This window comes from Odocoileus virginianus, unplaced genomic scaffold (assembly GCF_023699985.2).
Source record: "Odocoileus virginianus isolate 20LAN1187 ecotype Illinois unplaced genomic scaffold, Ovbor_1.2 Unplaced_Contig_24, whole genome shotgun sequence".
Taxonomy (NCBI): Eukaryota; Metazoa; Chordata; class Mammalia; order Artiodactyla; family Cervidae; genus Odocoileus; species Odocoileus virginianus.
In genome coordinates this window covers 1,343,392-1,364,443 of record NW_027224341.1, presented here as the reverse complement: position 1 = coordinate 1,364,443, position 21,052 = coordinate 1,343,392, and the positions used below count along the sequence as shown (strand labels likewise).

Here is a 21,052-nt window from a genome sequence, read left to right as displayed (position 1 = left end):
TGATCAAGTCACAGTGAAGCGGCTCACCTATGAAGCAGGTCAGTTCTGGAGGAAAACCACACACATGGGTCCCTGGGTCACTGGCTCATGTGTGGCTTGAGGCATTCAGTTTTCACAAGGGGAGTTTAGGGAAGCCTCTGTAGGCCACTGGAAACTTTCGTTTCCATTATGTTTCTCATTATTAAAAAGAAAAAGAAGCTGCCTGTCATAATTGCACCAAGATCTAATTTCTTTCACAAATGCCCTTTTATTTAATTAACTAGAACACTGAAGTCAGAAGGTACAAGATGAAGAAGTTAGACTTACATAACCCAATAGGAACAGAATCCAGACTGTATTTCAAAGAGCTTCTGATCACTCAGGATATTCAAAGGGTTTTGGAACAGGCCAGGTGAGTGAGGGAATATGTGCTTGCTCCTTTAACCCTCAGACTGACTCGACCACTCCAGAGAAGAGTGTCTGCATTGACATACTGCATGGACCACGTGTGTGGATGTGCCACAGGCTTCCAGGGGCCACCAGCAGCTGGTTAGACTTTATATACATCTTGGTTACCTACCCTGCCTCCTCTTTAGATTATTCTGGAGTTGATTACATAATTTGGAAGTTAAATAATGCACATATAGAATGAGAGTTTCTACAGAGTGCCTTTGATATAGTAGTTTCTAGGAAGAAATTTCCTTTTGGACATGTGGGTTGTTTCTGTTTTGCCTGTTGGAAATAGTGGTGCTCTGAATATTCATGTTCAGATTTTTGTTTGGGCACTTTTTTCAGTTCTTTTGAGTATATATTCTGGTGTGGAATTACTGGGTCATATGGCCTTGAGTTTCTCTTACTAGTCCTAGTGCCCATTTGACTCTCTCTGCCTCAGTTTTACAATGTCATGCCATACTTTAACACCCTCTCACAGAACGTGAAAGATTGTTCAGTATTTAGGATAAAATAGACTATAACTTAAAATTCTGTATTTCAAAGAGCTTTATTTCACATTGTTCTCTGGAGCGGCTGAGTCAGTCCAAGAGTTAAAACAGCACACATTCCTTATTCACCTGGCCTATTCTAAAGTCCTTTGAATATCGTGAGTGATCAGAAGCCTTTTGAAATACAGTCTGGATTTTGTTCCTATTGGGTTATGTAAGTCTAACTTCTTCATCTTGTACCTTCTGACTTCAGTGTCCTGGTTAATCAAATAAAAGTGCATATGATCAATAAATATCTAAAATACATGGAAATTAAGCCAAATGAAGGAGAATTTTAAGTTACAGTCTGTTTTATCCCAAATACTGAATAATCTTTCATTCTCTGTGAGATGGTATTAATGTATGGCATGACATTGTAAGACAGAAGTAGAGACAGTCATATAGACACTAGGACTAGTTAGAGAAACTCAAGTTTGAACACTGGTGCCTTTAAAGTATCAACAAATGACATGAATGGGACAAAGCCTGCTTCCTACACTATGTGGAACATGGTCTTTTCCCAGGTACTTATGTGAGTAACACTTGCGAGTCACACGCCACATGGGCCATGTGGAGTGTTTTCATTAACACAGAGACCGATCTCCAGCCAAACCAGTGCTTTCTGTTTTCTTTAAAGGAAGTGCAAAGTATAGGTGTTTACCAAATCTGGACTAGACTGCTTAGTCTCCAAAGAGCTTGGTTGTGGTTTCTGTGTTTTCTTAAATGTGTTTCAATATGGAAGAGAGCCATTTTGGACAGAAAAGAGTGAGATTCACTTGAATAATTTTTCTCCTGTGATCTGGACCTTCCAAGGAAAGATGAGGAAATTAGCAGGAATATTCTTATCAAGGATGGAGACTATATAATGTCACCCGTATAAAGTATATAGATCATGTTTTTAAGAAATACCTTTAAAGGTTAGTCGTTAAAATGAATTTTTCCCCAAGAATTTTCTATGCTTGTATTAAAAAAAGAAAGTGTGTGTGTTAGTCTTTCTGTCAGCCCCAACTCTTTACGACCCCATGGACTGTAGCCTGCCAGGGTCTTCTGTCCATGGAATTCTCCAGGGAAGAACACTGAAGTGGATTGTCATACCCTCTTCTAAGGGTTCTTCCCATCCCAGGGATTGAACTCGACTCTCCTGCATTACAGGCAGCTACTTTAGCCTGGTCCACTAGGAAAGCTCCCACCCCCCAAAAAAGAAAACCTCTCAGCGAAGGTTTACCTAAAGATGAGGCATTAGCTAGACAACTGGGGAGGGAGCATTTGCTGGTGCTGGGCTGATATCTGGAGCATTTGTTTCCTGGAGAGTGTGATAAGATAAAGTGGGCTCTTTAATCCTCTGCATCCAAAATACAGATGCCTTAAATCCTGTTGCAGTGCAGAGCTTAATCAGAGTTGGAGTTTGACTGTGAAACCACAGACCCTTTGTAACAAGGTCTTTATGTGTTTGGCTGTACAGTCAGTACAACCCAGCCAAACTGATTTGAGTTCCCTGAATGTTGTAAAAACATTTAAGGACCTTTCAAAGCAGTTATATGTTTATTTGAACTATACAATTCCAAATTTATAAAACCAATATATTTGACATTAAAAACTTATGGAGGATAATTGCTTTACAAGATTGTGTTGGTTTCTGCCATATATCAACATGAATCAGCCTCAGGTTGTGTGTAAAAAATAAAAAACAACGCATATAAGGCATGGTGATGTCCCTTCGTTGATGTCCCTGAAGCTGTTACAACACTGTTTGTTAATCAGTTATGCCCCAGGACAAAGAAGGTTTATGCTTTCAAATTGTGGTGCTGGAGAAGACTCTTGAGAATCCTTGGAACAGCAAGGAGACTAAAACAGTCTATCTTAAAAGAAATCAACCCTGAATATTCACTGGAAGGACTGATGCTGAAGCTGAAGCTCCAATATTTTGGCCACTTGATGCAAAGAGTCGACTCATTGGAAAAGACCCTGATGCTGGCAAAGATTAAGGGCAGGAGGAGAAGGGGGTAACAGGACGAGATGGTTGGATGGCATCACCAACTCAATGGACATGAATCTGAGCAAACTCCAGGAGACAGTGAAGGACAGGGAAGCCTGGCATGCTACAGTCTGGGTGTGCATGCTTAGTCACTTCAGTCATGTCTGACTCTTTGCAACCCTATGGATTGTAGCCTGCCAGGCTCCTCTGTCCATGGGGATTTTCCAGGCAAGAATACTGGAGTGGGTTGCCATGCCCTCTCCAGGGGATCTTCCTAACCCAGGGATCAAACCTGCATCTCCTGCATTGCAGGAGGATTCTTTACCACTGAGCCACTGGGAAAGCCCGTGCTGTAGTCCATAGGGTCACAAAGAGTTGGAGATGACTTAGCAACTAAACAAATTGCAAAATAATCAGTCACTACTCTTGAAAAAAATGCCAAGGTCATGAAAGACAAAAAGACTAGGGACTGTTACAGATTAAAGGGGACTAAGGACGCATACAAACTAAAATCAGTATATAATCCTGGATTGGATCCTTGATAGGGGAAAAGAAAAACAGGAATAAAAGGCATTATTAGGGTAATTGGTTATATTTGAATATTTACTGGGGATTAGATAATAGTCACAGTATCAAGGTAGAATATCTTGGTTTTGTTAATTGTGCTGGTTATTAAAGAAATTGTCCTTGATTAGAAGATATGTACACTAAAGTGCCTAGGAGTAAAGAGATGTAATGGCTGCAACTTGAGAAAAATGACTGTATGTGTGTGTATATACATACACAGAGAGAGAGAGAGAGAGACTCAAAGAGCAAAATGGTTAACAACTGGTGAACTTGGGTAAATGGCATACAGAGGCCCTGGCAACCTTTCCATAAGTTCAAGATGATACAATATTAAAAACTATAAAAGATATACTCTGGCTAAAAGATTCCCTTCAAGATATAATCTTGTTTCAGGTGTCATTTGATGATTAAGGGTAATCCCAGTAGGCCAATTTATCCTGTCTCGTCTGTCCAAACTTAGAGAAATTTGCTTTCTAATCATACCTAATGCTATGATCGAAGGCATGATAACTCCAGACTCCCAGAGCCCACTGAATCTATAAGTATGAAGTAGTGTGCATGCATACTAAGTCACTTCATTCGTACCCGACTCTGTGTGACCCCAATGACTGCTGCCCACCAGGCTCCTCTTGTCCACAGGATTCTGCAGGCAAGAATACTGGAGTGGGTTGTCATGCCCTTCTCCAGCGGATCTTCCCAACCCAGGGATTGAACCCTCATCTCTTACATCTCCTGCATTGGCAAGTGGATTCTTTACCACCAGCATCACCTGGGAAGCCCCAAGTATAAAGTAGAGAATCAACTAATTTATGGATTATTCTTCTGATAAAATTTCTTGCAGGTAGTTTTACATAATAACTGCTATAGAACAGTGTGGCAGAGGCTGCTAGTTGCCATCTCAATATTCATTATTCCTTGGTAAAAATATCCCTGATTTTTAGGGAGGGAAAGGGCTGCTCCCAGTAAAGACTTTATTTCCCAATTCTCCTTACAGCTAGATGTGGTTATTTGGCTAAATTCTGACCAAAGAAAATAAAAAGGAAAGTTATATGGTAACTTCCAAAACACCTTCTTAAAAGAATCAGTCATAAGTCCTTTTACCCTTCTTCTTTGTCTCTTCTCCCATAATACCTGGAGTGTAGATGTGAGGCCTGGATCTCTAGCAGCTATCTTGGGTAACAAAGGCAAGGTCCATACCATTGGGGTGGTAGAACAGACATAAGGAAACTCTGTGGGTCCCTGATTAAAAATAGCTGTCATACCAACCTTAGAATGTCTACTCACTAACTATATTTACTTTACAGGAGAAATAGAAACTTTAATTTTGTTTGTCATTGCTAATTTGAGATTCTATTATGTATCATAAAAGAAATGGTACTTTTTAAAAAATATAAGGGGCTAAAGTCTGGCTTAGACTCACAGTTTCTATAAAGTTTTCAGGTGATAATTCACTCCATGAGGGTAGATACCATTGATATATCTTCCTAGAGTCTAGCAGAGTCGTCACATAGTTTTAATAGATGAATATTTTTAGAATGAATGAAAACTATTTTAATAAAAACAACTCAAAAATGCTGCCTACATAATTAGAAATTCACCCCAATTTGGCATTGCTTTTTGATCATTATGATTTGTCAAATATATTTCTTTCCCTATAAACCTTTGGTCAAAAGCAAAATAACCCTTATCTAGACTTCTAGCTTGTTAAAATTATAGGGAGAATTTTATGATTATAGTGTTTGCTTCTATGGCATTCTTTATTAACAGATCAGGTGGCACAGACTGTGTCATATCAGGAACAAACAACTCCAAAATCTCACTAGTTTAAAAACCACAAAGTTTGCTTCTGGTCGGTGGGAGTTCCTCCATATCTTCCTTATTCAGACTGCTGCAATCTCCTCCATCCAGACTAGGAGGAAAGGAACATGACAACTGCCCATTGGTTCTTAAGGCTTCCACTCAGAAATGATACATATCACTTCCACCATATATCGGAAGACCACACCTGACTTCAAGTGACAGGCAGGAAGTGCACCCTGCCATGTACCTAAGATGAGCATCCCAGAATTCCTGGAGAACCCTAGGGACGACCAGATAAAGCATTTCACAACGGATTCTGGGCTCATGGCTTCTCCTCTTAGTCTTCTCCTGAATTTTCTTTCAATAATTTTTAAAGATAAGGAAGATTTGGCTGGTTAACAGATGAGTCATTTATCACGATTATAGAGTGAAATTTTCCTGAAGGCAGAGAACTGGCTCTAATTCTTCTAATTTTTGCCAGTATTTGCTTGTGACTACCTAATGATGGAAAATGGAATAATATGGACCCTTAAAGTCTTGTTGGTGTGGTCTGACCATGTTAGATTAGTGGGTCATGAAGTATGCAGGACTTCTATGGAATCTCTAGAATGCATACAAGTGTTTAAAAAAAATGCTTTCTTTTCCAAACATACTTGTTTGAGACCAGATTTCCTTCATGTACTTCGACCAGGATGACATACTGCAATAGACTGAATGCAGAGCAGACAAGAGAATCCAATCATTTTCTATAAAGTTAGATATTAAAGAGATTTGCAAAATAAATTAGTTTTTAAAAAGTTATGTTTATAAAATACATATTTTATATTAATATGCAACAGGATATTGTTATTCTAAAGGAATAAATATACACAGCTTGAAATGTTCTCACTTTTAATTTTTAATACAGTAACTATTGGCAGATATAATCCACATTAAGTAAAGGTCCTTGGGGCTCTTAACTTTTCATTTTTAAATCAGTTCAGTTCAGTCACTCAGTCATGTCCAACTCATTGCTACCCCATGAACTATAACATGCCAGGCTTTCCTGTCCATCACCCACTCCCGGAGCTTACTCAAACTCATGACCATCACGTCGGTGATGCCATCCAACCATCTCATCCTCTGTCATCCCCTTCTCCCTCTGCCTTCAATCTTTCCCAGCATCAGGGTCTTTTCCAAAGAGTTGGTTCTTCGCATCAGGTGGCCAAAGTACTGGAGTTTCAGCTTCAGCATTCAGTCCTTCTGAATATTCAGAACTGATTTCCTTTAGGATTGATTGGTTGGATCTCCTTGCAGTCCAAGGGACTCAGAGTCTTCTCCAACACGACAGTTCAAATAATTATTCTCAATAATTTTCAGGAGTTTAAAGGGGTCCTGAGACTAAAAGTATTAAGAACCACCTTAGATAATATCTTGCTTGGTAAATTTCAATTTAATCTTTCAAAAGAGAGAACTATTAAAAAAACATTTTCTCTACCAAAAAGATTTTAAGGATCAGTGAAATAAGGATGACAATTTGAATATACCTATATGGGCTTCCCTGGTGGCTCAGATGGTAAAGCATCTGCCTGCAATGCAGGAGACCTGGGTTCGATCCCTGGGTCAGGAAGATCCCCTGGAGAAGAAAATGGCAACCCACTCCAGTACTCTTGCCTGGAAAATCCCATGGACAGAGGAGCCTGGTAGGCTACAGTCCATGGGGTCGCAGAGTCGGACACAACTGAGCGACTTTACTTACTTACTTATATGAGGAGCAGGCTTCCCCAGTGTCTCATTAGTAAAGAATCCACCTGCAATGCAGAGCCACAGGAGATGTGGGTTCAATCCCTGGGTCATGAAGAGCCCCTGGAGGAGGAAATGGCAACAGCATTCTTGCCTGGGAAAATTCCAAGGACAGAGGAGCCTGGTGGGCTACACAGTCCATGGGGTCACAAACAGTTGGACACGACTGAGCACACACACATACATACAGCATTGCCTGGTGAATACCCATCCCATTGCTGAGAAGAGTACTTTGACCTTATCTATATGAAATATGAAGTCAATTGTATATCTAGATTATAAAAGAATATATTCAATTAATCTACTAAATACTACCTGAGAATAGAACTGGTCCCTGAATGAAGATACACACTGCTGCAAATAACTAAAACTCATCTAAAAGAGACTAAAATTGAAATAAGAAAATTACTATTTTCATATAAAGAATCCATATGTTGGGTATTTCCACTGAAGATTATTTGATAACCTCAATCGCATTAAAATGTTCCCAGGATCCTTATATTCTTCTAACTTGTTAGTTTCTGGATCCTGGCTCACATGCATTCTTATCAGCCCCAAATACTGACATCAAAAGTAAATACAAGATCAAGAGATAGAACATAGATGAGTGGCATATTTTTTCCCATGTGTTTCTTTTAGACAGCAAGAAAGATTTTTCCCGAAATCACCCTGCCACCATAACACTGACTTGTTTTCAAACATCTTGTGTCAGAAGTGGATCACCAATCCCCAGCCAGTGGAGAAGCTCAAACCAATCCCGGGACGGTGGAATGGAGGTTGCCATGATTGACTGAGACGAATCATGATTCTCTCTTTGTGGTTGAAGAAGAACATAGCTATTCCAAAAACATCTGACTTCTTGATATTGGCACAAAATTGGGGTTCTTTCAGTAAAAATGAGGGTGGGAATGGGGAATAGCTATGGACTAGGGAACCAGTAGGTTCCTGCATAGTCATGACAACTGAAATGTCTCATTGTGGTATCCAAGACTGTTATGGAATAATATTGGGTTTGCCAAAAAGTCCATTTGGGTTTTCTGTACTGCCCCCAAATGAACTTTTTGGCCAACACAAAAGATAAAATTCAGAGACATCTTAGGACATCCTGAGTGGCCCAATGGTTAAGAATCTGCACTTCTACTTCAGGGGGCAAGGGTTTCATCCTTAGTTGGGGAACTAACATCCTAGATGACACATGGCTCAGTCAAAAAAAAAAAAAATTCAGAGATGTTTTATAAATATCATATTTGTCTGTTTTCCTTGTTTTAATTAGTCAGTTGTCATAGAGTGCCTAATGAATGCTTAGGTGCATTAAAGATACACAAAGTCTCATTTAAATTTTTATTGATAGCTCATTCTTAGCTTGTAATATGTAATTTATTCAATAATAACATAAAGTTAATTCTACTTAATCTGCTACTACTACATTTTTGTTTCCTTAAATTATTCTGCACGTGTCACTGCTGATATATTAATAGTATCATACCTTTTACACTTAATGCTTTCAGTTAAAATTTGACTCCCCATTAAACTGGAAACATTTATGTATTTGAAGAATATAAATTTCATTCTATAATCCAAGTAATTCTCTAAGTAATTAATGAAAGTCTGAAACAAATACAGAAAAATACTATTCAGGCATCTGCTTCCCGCCAGCACCAGCACCTCTGTGGGGCCAGGACCCAGGGCGCTGCAAACAAAAGGGCGAACAGCTCTGTTTCTGAATCAGCAAAGGTCACTCAGTGTCATGCAAAAAAAAAATAAAAATAAAAATACCATTCAGTATGTTCTTCCTTTTCTAGAACAACCCACACAACAGCTGTCTGGTCTCTCACTAACAGTATGAGCCACAAGAACAGGTACATATTTTCTGCTATGATCCTGTATGGTCTGGTTATAGCAGGAATGATTTATAGATCATTCAAGAAATAATCCTCTGCCATTTTTCCTTCAAGGCTCAGCTCATATGTCATCTCTTCAGAGGCCTTTCCTGACCACCCTGTTTAAAAGAGGCTTTCTCCGATTACTTTCTATTAAATAACTCTTCTAATTCCATCTATAGCACTCTTGCAAATCTGTAATTTCTTGTGCATACATTTGTTTATTTTCTGTTTCCCAACTAGAATATAAGCACTATGAGAGCTGGAAAACATGTTGGCCTTATTTCAAACTGTGTACTCAAAGTTTAATACAGTGTCTGACACATAGTGGCTGATCAACAGATATTTAGTTGAGAAAGAAAACTATTTCATGTTATATTCTGAAAGCAAAATTTAAGCTTGAATCTTGGTGTTTATCATATTTTGGTCATTGACATGTAATAATATAGGACATTGTAACTATACAATTAATGGATATTTCACATAAGGTGTCAAATGTGGTAAAACACTGTAAAACACAGACAAATCAATCTCTTTTTACATCAAATGGATACTTTTTTTACATATTGTATTTTCATTTCAGATAATTTATTAGGTATGAGAAATTAACCTAATTATTTAATCTGGGGCTTACACAGTTTAGAAGTGTCAAGAAACAAGCTTGGCAAGAACTTAACAATACTTTATTCGTCCAAATCTAAACTTCACCAGGTATTTTGTATCTTCAATATACTTTGAATGAGAACCATCTCTCATGAACTCTCATGGTGATTATAATAATATACATCCAATTGTAATTATAAAACAAAGCATGGAATATTTTAGGCCATTAAACATTTTTTAAAGGGTTTTTTTTTTTTTTATGTGGACCATTTTTAAAGTCTTTATTGAATTTGTTACAATATTGCTTCTGTTTTATGTTTTGGTTTTTTGGCCTTGAGGCATGTGGGATCTTAGCTCCCCAACCAAGGATGACCCCACAGCCCCTGCACTGGAAGCTGAAGTCTTAACCATTGGATGGCCAGGGGGGGTCTCTAGGCCATTAAATATTATACTTTATTGTTATTAACAAAGTAAGCAAGTTACTGAAAGGGTGACCTGGAGTCTGTCTGTTTTCAGTAGAGATATTCCCATGTACGGGTGTGATTAGCACAGAGTTGCTAAATCTCTCTCTGGGCCATCTGTGAGCACCTTCTTGGTTTAAAACAACACAAGTTCGATCTGCTCAGTTTTTAGCTTTTTGCCACAACTGTTATCTTTATCTTAAGCCTGGGAAGTTTCTCAAATGCCTCAAGTTTGGAAATGCCACCTTTCACAAAGAATCTGATCCTCAGATTGAAAAAAAGACCTCTATTAAGTCAACTACCTCAAACAAAATTTTATTGTCATAAAATGTTGACCACAGAAGTGCCAATTCAACTGTAAGGGAAAAAAGAGAATTTTAGCTTCCTATTGAGTTTAGAACACATTCATGTGTTTGACTTTCTAATAATGCAAAATAAAATTCCTAGCTACTTGAGCACACTGGCTTGGTCTTTGGACCTATCTCAAGTAAGGGTGATTCAAAAGCTCCTTTTATAATGGCCTCAATGTGAGGTCTTAGGTTCTGGCAAATCCGCAGTAGTGGAGATCTTGCTGACAAAGACCTCGAAGATAGTTTGTCATTGCACTTGATGCTTTGGAGGCCTATGTCCTTACTGAAGACCCAGCACAATCTTCTCTAAATAACTTGCTCTGATTGCCAAGGATGATCCATTCATGCGGAACCTCAAGGAGACCACTGCAATAAAAATACCTAGAACTGTCCAGAGACCGGTATAAATAAAATGTCTGCTTTAAAATAAATTCTAAAGTGATCACAGCCATCCTAACAATCACTTTTTCTACCAAAGATGCATGTTTTTAAAAACCAGCCTATCAGAAACATCTAAATAGGCTTGAGGACTTCCCTGCTGGTCCAGTGATCAGGGTTCTATGCTTCTACTTCAGGGGGCACAGGTTTGATTCCTGGTCAGGGAAGTTCCGCCTGCTGTGTGATGCAGCCAAAAAAAAAATAGATTAAGAAAAAGGCTTGATTCTGACTGCAGTGTTTGGTTCCTCAAGTCCAGACTAAGTATAATTAGGAAGCCGTTCTTTAGTGCACTTCCATCATAAAGTATACTGCTTCATATCATAATGTATATTGCTTCATACCCATCCCAACAGTATGGGATAAATCTTTTTTGTGTTACTAAGATTATGAATACAAAATTTAGCTTTAGAAAATATGTACTTAACTATTAACAGTTTTGGGACTTCCGCAGTGGCTCAGTAGTAAAGAATCCACGAGCAATGCAGGAGATTTGGGTTTGATCTCTGGGCCGGGAAGATCCCCTGGAGAAGGAACCCACTCTAGTATTCTTACCTGTGAAATCCTATGGACAGAAAAGCCTGGCAGGCTACAGTCCATGGGATCAGAAAAGAGTCAGATATGACTGACTGACTAAACAACAACAACATTAACAGTTTTTTATTGTACATAATTCAGAGTGGGATGAAACAATTTTCTACAAAGAATAACCTTTCTTTTAGATCTTTAAAGCTATTGATACCATCATATTTCATAAACCATAAATAAAGTAAATGAATTGAAAAAATTAACATCTCTTCAGAAAGATCTCTCATTCATATTAAGGTTTTTTAATTAATTTTTTTATTGAAGGATAATTGCTTTACAGAATTTTGCTGTTTTCTGTCAAACCTCAACATGAATCAACCATAGGTATACATATATCCCCTCCCTTTTGGAGTTCCCTCCCCTCTTCCTCCTGTTCAGGGTTTTATACTGCCTTTCTCACAGGTTTTATGTATGAAAACATAATTATATCACTGAAATAAAATACCAAGAATGTCAACAAATTTGATTCTGTTGGCATTCACACACAAATGAATCCTTTTCCCAGAAAGGAGCATTTTGTATGTACAATCTTTTACAAAAGAGTCTAGCTAAGCAGAGAGATAATATAATTTTAAAAAGTAATATTCATAAGATCATGGGTAAGAGGGGATGTGTAGGCACTGCTATATTTAAAATGGATAATCAGCAAGGACTTACAGTATAGCACAGGGAACTCTGCTCAATGTTACATGGCAGCCTGGATGGGGGAGTTTCAGGGGAGAATGGATACATGTGTATGTATGGCTGAGTTCCTTTGCTGTCCACCTGAAACTATCACATTGTTAACCGTCTATACTCCGATATAAATTAAGAAGTTAAAAAAAATTTTTAAAGAGAGGATATATAAGAACTGAGACTGGCCCTGCTCTTGAACAAGCAAACAAGTCTCACTCAGGAGGCACGTGGTGGCATCAGCAGCTGTGAGCCCCTATCTTCCCTGGATCCCTGCATATGGCAGCTTCTCACCACAGTCTCTAAGTGGACAGTAAGTCTTGCCCAAGTTGAGGTCATCCTGTCCATCAAAAAGAGCAGGGAAACATCAGGTCACATTCAAAATGGGAAATTACCTCAAGGTGTAATTTTTATTTTTGTTGGTTATTATTTTCTGGATAAGACAGAAGCCCTTGTCCATTTTTTTTAATGTGGTCTCGATTTTTTCCATACTTCTTACTCAGGGACTCTCACCTAGCATCCTTTCTCCAGGACATGCCTGCTTTCTTTCATCCTGTAGTCATTCGTAAATCCAAAGACTTTTTTTTAAAAAGCATATTGGGTCCACACGTATCATGTGTAAGGTGAATTTATAGTATGTTTTTAAGGTAAAATATAAAAGCTGGTGGCTTAGATGTCTGTTAGAGTATAAGCTCCTTGAAGGCAGGGAATTTTGTCTGTTTTGTCCACTGACATCTCCCAAGCTGCTAGAACAGTGTCTGGCACACAGTGGGTGTTCAATAAATATTTGTTGAAGGAATTAAGGTTTCTATATTTTTAATCCTAACTTTAATTCTCATTGATGTGTTATGGAAAGCATATTGATATATAAAGCACATATTTTAGAATGGATAATTTCCTAGAAACCTACAACCTACCAAGAGAATCATGAAAAAATAGAAAATCTGAGCAGAACCACTATTAAAAAAGAAGATGAATCAGTAGTCAAAAAACCTCTCAATGAACAACTATAAAAATGAAGGAAATCCCATCATTTGCAACAGCATGAATGCAACTTGAGGATGTTTTTCTAAGCGAAATAAGTCAGATAGAGAAAGATAAGCACTGTGCAATTTCACCATATAATAGTATCTGCATTACTAGGTGGCATAAATGGAATAAATGTATAAATGGAAAGTTTAGAATCCTCTATCTCTAATAATCCATATTTCTTTTTCTCAGTTTACCTAAGTTTGATTAAGTATAAATCTTGCCCTATTTTCTTGTTTAAATATTTATTTATCATTGGTTCTTCCTTTGTTTCTTCTAGGAACTGATTCTTATTTTCTTCACAGTTTTAAGACAACTGAAGTCCTTTCGGATTTATTTCTCATCATTGCCATACACCCATGCTTCCCCACACCATTTTTAGTCCCCTTGATTAAATTTGCTTTCTTGATTTGTTTCCAGGCCTGGATTACTGTCATCACTGTAACACACTCTCCAATCATATGAACATCCTCCCTAGGACTATTGATCTCTTTGCTTCCTTCCCCCTAAAGGACCGTGAGCCATCAGTCAGGTCCAATGCCTTCTCTTTGTAGCTGCTTCTCCTTCCCTGCTTCCTCTCTTCATCTTACCACCATTCTCCTGTCTCTTACACACCAAAACCAAAATCCCTCCACTGATCCAGCCTTCCCCCTCTCTCTTTTTATCCCCTGTAAAATGGTAACATCATCTCACAGTTTTTATTTCTTCATGTCTATAGCTCAACTTACTGTAAAAAGAATTTTCCACCTTCATATACTTAATAAGTTGTTTTAAAGTCACTTATAAACCCCTTGGTATCACTTAATACCTCAGACCTTTCCTTCCTTGTTGGAATTCTTTCCTCCTGTGTTTCCACTACACCTTGCTCTAGTAATGCACTTTCTGCCACCCTCATTATTCTTTTACAGCAAGGGTTTGTTCATTTTACTTATTTTTTGCATAGCTTCTCATTTTGCTTTTCAGAGCTCTGTCTTTGGTCCTGGTCTCAAACTCACAAAATTTCCATGGGAAAACTAATCAATTCCTATCATTTTAATTTCCACTTCTTCTTTTTTAAAATGATTCCCACATTTATATCTTTAAACTCTCCACTAAACTCCAGATCTCATATTTCTGGTTGTCCTCTAGATATCTGCTCAATGTATGTATTCCTAAGCCTTCTAAAATCTATTAATTTTATTCCCTTCCCCAAGTTATGCCAAATGGCAATTTTCCAGAGGAAATAGGCTCCAAATTTTTTATCCTTAAGTGAAGATGATGTGTCAATCTCTCACCAAATAAAAGTATATATATACATGTATATATGTATATATATATAAGACTTGAGTAAAAAATAAACCTGTAATATTTTTTTGGAGTTTGTTGTTATTGCTGTCTGGATCAGCTGGGCCTAAATGATTCAAAATCCAAAACCAAATTCATTGCTGTTTCCCTGAGCACTATTAACAGAACGAAGGAACATGCTCTTGTCACCTGCTCTTATTCCTCTATTCCATTTTCTTTGTGTTTTCTGAGCCACCAACATCTACCACTTAAGCAGGCCAGACACCTGAAAGCAGATCTAGACTTCATGTTCATGTCCACCCACATTCCTGATTCAGATAGTTCTGTAGATTCTGTTTCCAAGTATCCCTGAAATATTTTCTTTTATTTCCATCCTTAGTATACATCTTCTCATTACCTGTTGCCTGAACTATTTCAGTGAGTTTGTAAATGATTTCCTTGTCCCTAGTATCAGGCTTCCCTAAATCCACATAGCTGTCAGAGTAACTTTTATAAAATGAACTTTGATTATTCCATTCTCCTGTTAAAACCACTCACCAGTGCTTACATAATAAAGCTGAAATGCTTTGCCACAGTATATCAGACTCTTAATATTCCAAGCCTTTTCGCTCTCCTCAACCACATCTCTGCTCCAGCAACACCTAACCCCTTGAAGCACTGGTCCTTCCACCCTTGCATCACACACACACACAGTCTGCTAGTCCTCAACGGATCCTTCTAGAAATCCCAATTTTGGTTTCTTTTACTTTAAGAAGGTTTTTCTGGTTTTGACACATATCACTTCTCTCCCTGTACTACTTCTTTGCTTAAAATGTGCTTTTGCTATTGAATGTGGCAATTTTTAAAAACCTTCGCTCATACAGCCACTGCGATGGCCATAGATGGCCATGGCTGTGATCCTCTTGAGAATAGGGGGATATCTTACTGCAAGTATATATGGAAAGCACAGAACTCAGCACATTACAGACACCCTAAAAGATGTTTACAAAATGGAAATGATAAGCCATTTCCTCAGATAGCTTAGCATCTGCTAAGGGTTACATTTTTTACATAACTTAAAATTTATTGAGAGCTTACTGTGTGACAGGCACTATAGCAGCTATTCTGTAAGTTTTATTTTATTTAGCCTAACAGTAATTCTAGGGCACTGAAACATGTATTAGATACCTATCCTTACTGATTTCATTATCTGAAGCAAAGTCTATTTCATCTTTCTGACAGGTAGGTCATTATAGGTTCTTGGGTATTAATTGGATGGATTTCTTTGCTACACAGTAATTGAATGAATAGCAGAAACATTACAGCTTACATTTGGGGGTTTTCTCTACACTTTCAAGAGGAAGTTCAGCCATTTTGTTTATCTATTTTTTATTTATTGGTTTGGCTGCATTGGGTCTTAGGTGCAGCATGTGCATGAGAGCTCAGTAGCTCCAAGGTATGTGGGATCTTACTTCCCCGCCCAGGGATCAAATTTGCAACCCCTGAATTGCAAGGCACATTCTTAACCACTGGACCACCAGGGAAGTCCCAGTTCAGCTATTTGGAACAAAAATTATGACATTGTTATATCATCTTTTCTTTGGAGCATAACATTTGTTACCAAGTTTCATGGACCGCTATGATAAGTAACTTAAATAAGAGATACAGGCACAGAGGGGTTGATTAACTGGTTCTACATCGTAACTTTTCAAGATTTCATTATTATTCTACACACAGCCATCACCCACAAAAGAATTTGCTAATTTTCCCTGAGTGGCAAAATTCCAAGAGTGACAGAATTGTATAGATGACACTCAAGACTTAAGAGGACACTGATAAGACGTTGGAGAGCTCTAGGCCCGAATCCCATGACTCCGCTCTCTGGTCCTCCAGGCTGGAACGTTGCCTTTTATAATTCAGCTCTTGCAAATCTTTCATCTTCAAATAATAATAGGTAGATGTAGGATCCTAGTTTGTCTATATATTAAGAAACAAACAAGGGACTTCCCTGTTTCTCCAACGGCTGCAAAGCCAGGCTCCCAATACAAGGGGACCCTGTTCCATCCCTGGTCTGGAGACTAGATCCCACATGCGGGAACTACCACCTGGGGCAGCCAAACAAATGATTTTAAAATACATTTTTTAAAAAAAGAAACAAGAAACAAACAAACAAACAAACAAAAAAAACAATATTCCTTTCCTAAGGAGTCCAGAACCAGTGGCCTTTGCCGAAGGCCAAAAGCCGTGGGACAGTGCAGCAATGACCTGCCACTTGGCCTTTTTTTGCAGAAATACACAAAACGTGTAGAATCGCTTAGGTTTAACCCCTCCTAGCCTCATCACTTGGAAATTGGATGCTCTGAGGAATGTTGTACCCCACCCCCGCAGCCAAGGGTGGAAGAGTGATTAACACTCCCCTGACAAAACAGCTTCCCGGGCCATTTGGGAGTTGCACGCGTTCGTCCCCGGGGTTCGGGCCGCTGCGCCTTCACGCGCAGCCTTTTTGTTTACTCCGCCAGCAGGGGAGAGAGGGAGCGGGCGTGTAAAGATGCTGCGGGCCCCGGGGGCTATATAACGCTTTGGGTTCGGGCCAGGTGGGTGCCAGGGGCTAGCCTGTCCATGGAGATCGGTGAACGTACTGAGAGCCGAAGCGGCCAGCGCGCGCACCTCTGTCGCCCGCCGCCAGCTCCCGACCTTGCGGCGCGGCACGGGGGCGCGGACTCGGGGTGCAGCGCCTTGGCCCCGCCTCGCGCTTACCCCGCTCCAGCCCTCCCGCCCGCGCCTCCCCGGCTCCTCCCCTCGGCTCTCCCAGCCCCACACCCTCCCCGCCCCGGCTCCGCTGCGGTCTGGTCTCCTGGGTCTAGGTTCGCATCTTCTCTGCGCGCCTTGTGCTCCCCACCTCGCAGATCCGCAGGCTTCTGGAGACCGTGGATTGAAGACGGAGTAGAGAAGGGACAGGAGGCGCCGCACCACGCCGTGGAGGCGGTGAGTGAGCCGCGCGTGGCGGGCCGCGCCTGCCGGGGGCGCCGCTGATCGGCCACCGGGGAGACGAGCGCCCGGCCTGCCCCCGGGCGTGGTACCGCTCCCGCAGGTGGCCCTACCGGCGGCCTTGTCTGTGCCGTGCGCTGAGTGCGTCCGCCGCTCCCGGGACGCGAGCATCCAGCCGGGAGCGACACTTCTGAGCCCCGGGGTCACGTTCCCTGCAGACGGGAGGAACGCTAGGTCGCCCGGGTTTGCAGTTTTTTTTTTTTAAAAAAAGGGAGAGTGATAACTGCGATCCGTTTCCTTACACCCCCTCAGATGCCAGATGGCCCCGGAATAACGGACGCCTCAGGAAAGCTTTCCCAATACAGACACCCAGTCAGGTGAGTGACGGGCCTCATCGAAGGGCTCCGGCAGCGCCAGGGAAGGGCCTCGCAACAGCCCTGCTCAGCAGCTGATCCCGAAGTTTTTCTCTCTTGGAAAAATCTACCTTCAAGGTTTATCTTCCTCGTCCTAGAGGTCCTTTGCTCATGGAGTTGAAAAATGTAGTTCACGCTCTCACCTGAAAGAACGGTTAATCAGTGCCCACTCAGTAAGCGCTTTAAAATATCCATTATGAAGAGGGAACGCGGGTAGCATTAGTACAAGTAGGATGATGACGTCTTGTGCTTGCGAAACAATTTCTTTTTAATGCCAAAGGGTTTGAGTGAAACTGGCTTCACACCAGGCTGAGTGGAAATATTCTTACTCTCTTGCAAACCAGAATCAAGAATGGTGTTCGCAATTGCGGTTTACAGCAAACCGAACAAATCAACAAATGGAACTTGAGACCGAAGAGAAAATGGAAACGTAATGAAAATCCCAAAGAATACCAAGGACCGTAAAGGGGATCGAAAGTTATTTGATCTAACAACTAAGAGCCAGGTTGCTGTTCCTAGTCACAGAAAGTCAGTCTTCCTGCAAGATGATTAGTAGCTTTTAATCAAGTGAAAGCTTAAGTCTTCATTGCTTGCTTTAGAGAGCTGTTAAATGAAGAGCTGTATAAACTTTGTAGAATGTGCATGTGTTTATAATAGCACGTAGTAGTTAATAAGTGTTCGTCACTCAGTTGTGTCCGACTCTTTGCAATCCCAGACTGTAGCCTGCCAGACTCCTCTGTCTGTGGAATTCTCCAGGCAAGAATACTGGAGTGGGTAGCCATTCCCTTTTCCAGGGGATCTTCCTGACCCAGGGATCAAACCAGGTGTCCTGCATTGCAGGCAGATTCTTGACCATCTGAGCCACCCGGGGAAGTCTACTAGTGTCAACTAGTGTTAATTAATTTCCTACCCTTTGCTAGCACTAGTGAAGAACACAGGAAAAAATAATCACAGCCCTTTGGAAGTGTTATAATGGTTTACTCTGGCCAATTTTATGACTAACTCTATCAGAGGCGGGGAGGTGGGAAAGGGTTAGAGATGTGTGTATCGTAGATGTGATTACCTGGCTGAGTCTTGAGGTCTTGAGGTTAACCTGAGGGGTGGGGCAGAAGACATTGAGAGGAAGAAGAATAGCACAGTTCCTTCTGGGAGCATCAAGGAACTGGCATTTGAGTGTGTGGAGCTGTGGTCACAGCAGGGAAGCCAGAGCCAGATCTTGTACACCTTGGTACAAGACTTTTGTCCTGATCCTGTGTATGGCAATGGGAACTTATGGGCTTTATTCTGTAGGTGGTATTGGGGGTTACTCAAAAGATTTTAATTAAAATATTAATGTGATCAGATTTATGCTTCAGAAAAATCAGTAAGAAAATCGTATATAGCCTTAGTTAGAACAACAAAAGTGAACCTGGAAGTTACTGCAATTAAGGCATTGATGGAACTGGGTGAATTTGGGGAATGCTTAGTTGTCAGAGTAGATTAGGCTTAGGGTTATGATGTATTGGATATAGTAGGTAAATAGAAGTACAAAGACAGAATGGTTCCCAGGTTGGTGCCTGATGACCAGGTGAATGCTATACTAATGAAATGGAAATTAAGATTTAAAAGATAACTTGGGAACAAGATTAGCGTGTCAGATTTCCCATTTGTCATATTTCATGTGCATATGGGGCCTCCAAATAGATCTGTCCAATAAAGAGCTGCATATACAGGTCAGTGGTCCAGAGTCCAGTTCTTAAGTGGAAATACAGACTTGGAAGGCTTTGGTAAATAAGCAGTTAGGGGAATCATGGCAGTGGGTCAGGTCATCTGAAGGAGTGAAAGAGGAGAGATGATCATTCCTGATAAAATGTTGGGGGAAGGCCAGCATCTAACCTGTCTACAGAAAAAGAGAGGTGCACAAACATGACTGAGAACAATCACTCAGAACAGGGAAGAAGTCAGCAAAGTGTAAAGTCCTTGTAAGAAAATGGCCAGTGAGAGATTCTGGGGAGACAGAGTGCGATAATAATTAAACAACATTCTTTGGCTTTGACAGTTTTACACATTAGAAAATCAATTGCATTTTTTAGGAGCACTTTCCTTTCTGAACTCCTGTAGCAGTTTCTTTGTATTTCTCTTTAAATTCTGTCTTGTATAGTATTATGTGTTTCTGATTCTTTTTACTCAATTATCAACTTCTTGAAGATAGGGATCATGATTTATCTATCTTTGAATTATGAGTTATGTTTGGCATAAGAGATTACTAAAATATTTATAGAATGACTGGATTACTGATGTTGCTTATTTAGGCACCCAATTTATAAACTGAACTGGCTAGAAACATTTATCAACTACATTGCGTATGTTTTTGCTTTTTAAAATGGAACATACTGAACATAATGAAACTTTCTCTTTGTTAGAATCAATCTGATTTGGGCACATGAGGCTATTTATTGTACACTAAAATACCATGCACTCTAATTGGTGGTGCAACCTTGTCCTTTTATTTCCCTTGAATGAAAAATAATAGAAGATCAGATGGTAAGATTAATATTTGTTGTAAATTTGAAATTTTAAGGTAATCACATTTACATGCAAATTATTTGTACAAAATCAGTATTATTTTCAATATCTCAATATAGTGTTCCCAAATTTAGTTGGGTGGGGAAAAGGGAGAGAGATGGGATCAAGGTTGGGGTCAGAGATAGCCTTTTGAAAAAGTTGCTTTTTGTGTGTTTCTAAACTTTCTTTGATTCCATCTGTTTCTAAGAACTAAGTCTGAGTGTCAAACAAGATGCTAGGTAATTTCTGCCTTTGTGTAAGGTGCATAATATGTCATCTTTATAAAGTTGTTATCATCCCAATATTTAATGTCATGGTAGGATTCATTTTTTTCCCCAAAGGAATTTGGAAACTGGAAGATAAACTTTCTTCTGTATTTTGTAAGAATAAATATATCCATAATGCCTGAAGTAAGCTATCTAAATATTGATCTTAAGCTCATGGAGGGTTTAATGTGAATTTGATCCAACTTATAACTTGGATAAAGATTTAAAACAATGAGTCAATTATTGATACTTTATCAAATAGACTCCATGAAAACTGTAATAGCAGCATTTTAAACTATTTAAATGCATAAATCAGTTGATAAATACATGGAGCTCTTGAAATTTGAGCATTTCATGAGAACAGAGATTCTGAATGTGGAAAAAAAAATAAAGCATATTATGTTGTCTGCTTCTTTCAGACTATTTTGGCCAAAATCAAAGTGTTATGATTATTTATATCAAGAAGCAGAAGCTCTT

General features: G+C 39.6%; 1 protein-coding gene across 1 annotated transcript; it reads left to right on the top strand.

Annotated features, from left to right (window-relative positions):
* Window positions 1-287: 287 nt before the first annotated feature.
* RIPPLY2 (ripply transcriptional repressor 2) lies at window positions 288-20,988 on the top strand. The gene is made up of 4 exons (XM_070464459.1): window positions 288-391; window positions 16,794-17,349; window positions 17,665-17,729; window positions 18,110-20,988. Exons 1-4 carry the CDS (start codon window positions 288-290, stop codon window positions 18,228-18,230), a joined length of 846 nt encoding a protein of 281 aa, XP_070320560.1. The 3' UTR covers window positions 18,231-20,988.
* Window positions 20,989-21,052: the final 64 nt, after the last annotated feature.

Bases quoted from the DNA above. Each gene is read 5' to 3' on its own strand.
- RIPPLY2 (XM_070464459.1), top strand. From the start codon at position 288: ATGAAGAAGTTAGACTTACATAACCCAATAGGAACAGAATCCAGACTG. The intron at 392-16,793 runs GTGAGTGAGGGA...CTGACAAAACAG, and splicing joins AGGGTTTTGGAACAGGCCAG to CTTCCCGGGCCATTTGGGAG. The intron at 17,350-17,664 runs GTGAGTGAGCCG...ACACCCCCTCAG, and splicing joins CGCACCACGCCGTGGAGGCG to ATGCCAGATGGCCCCGGAAT.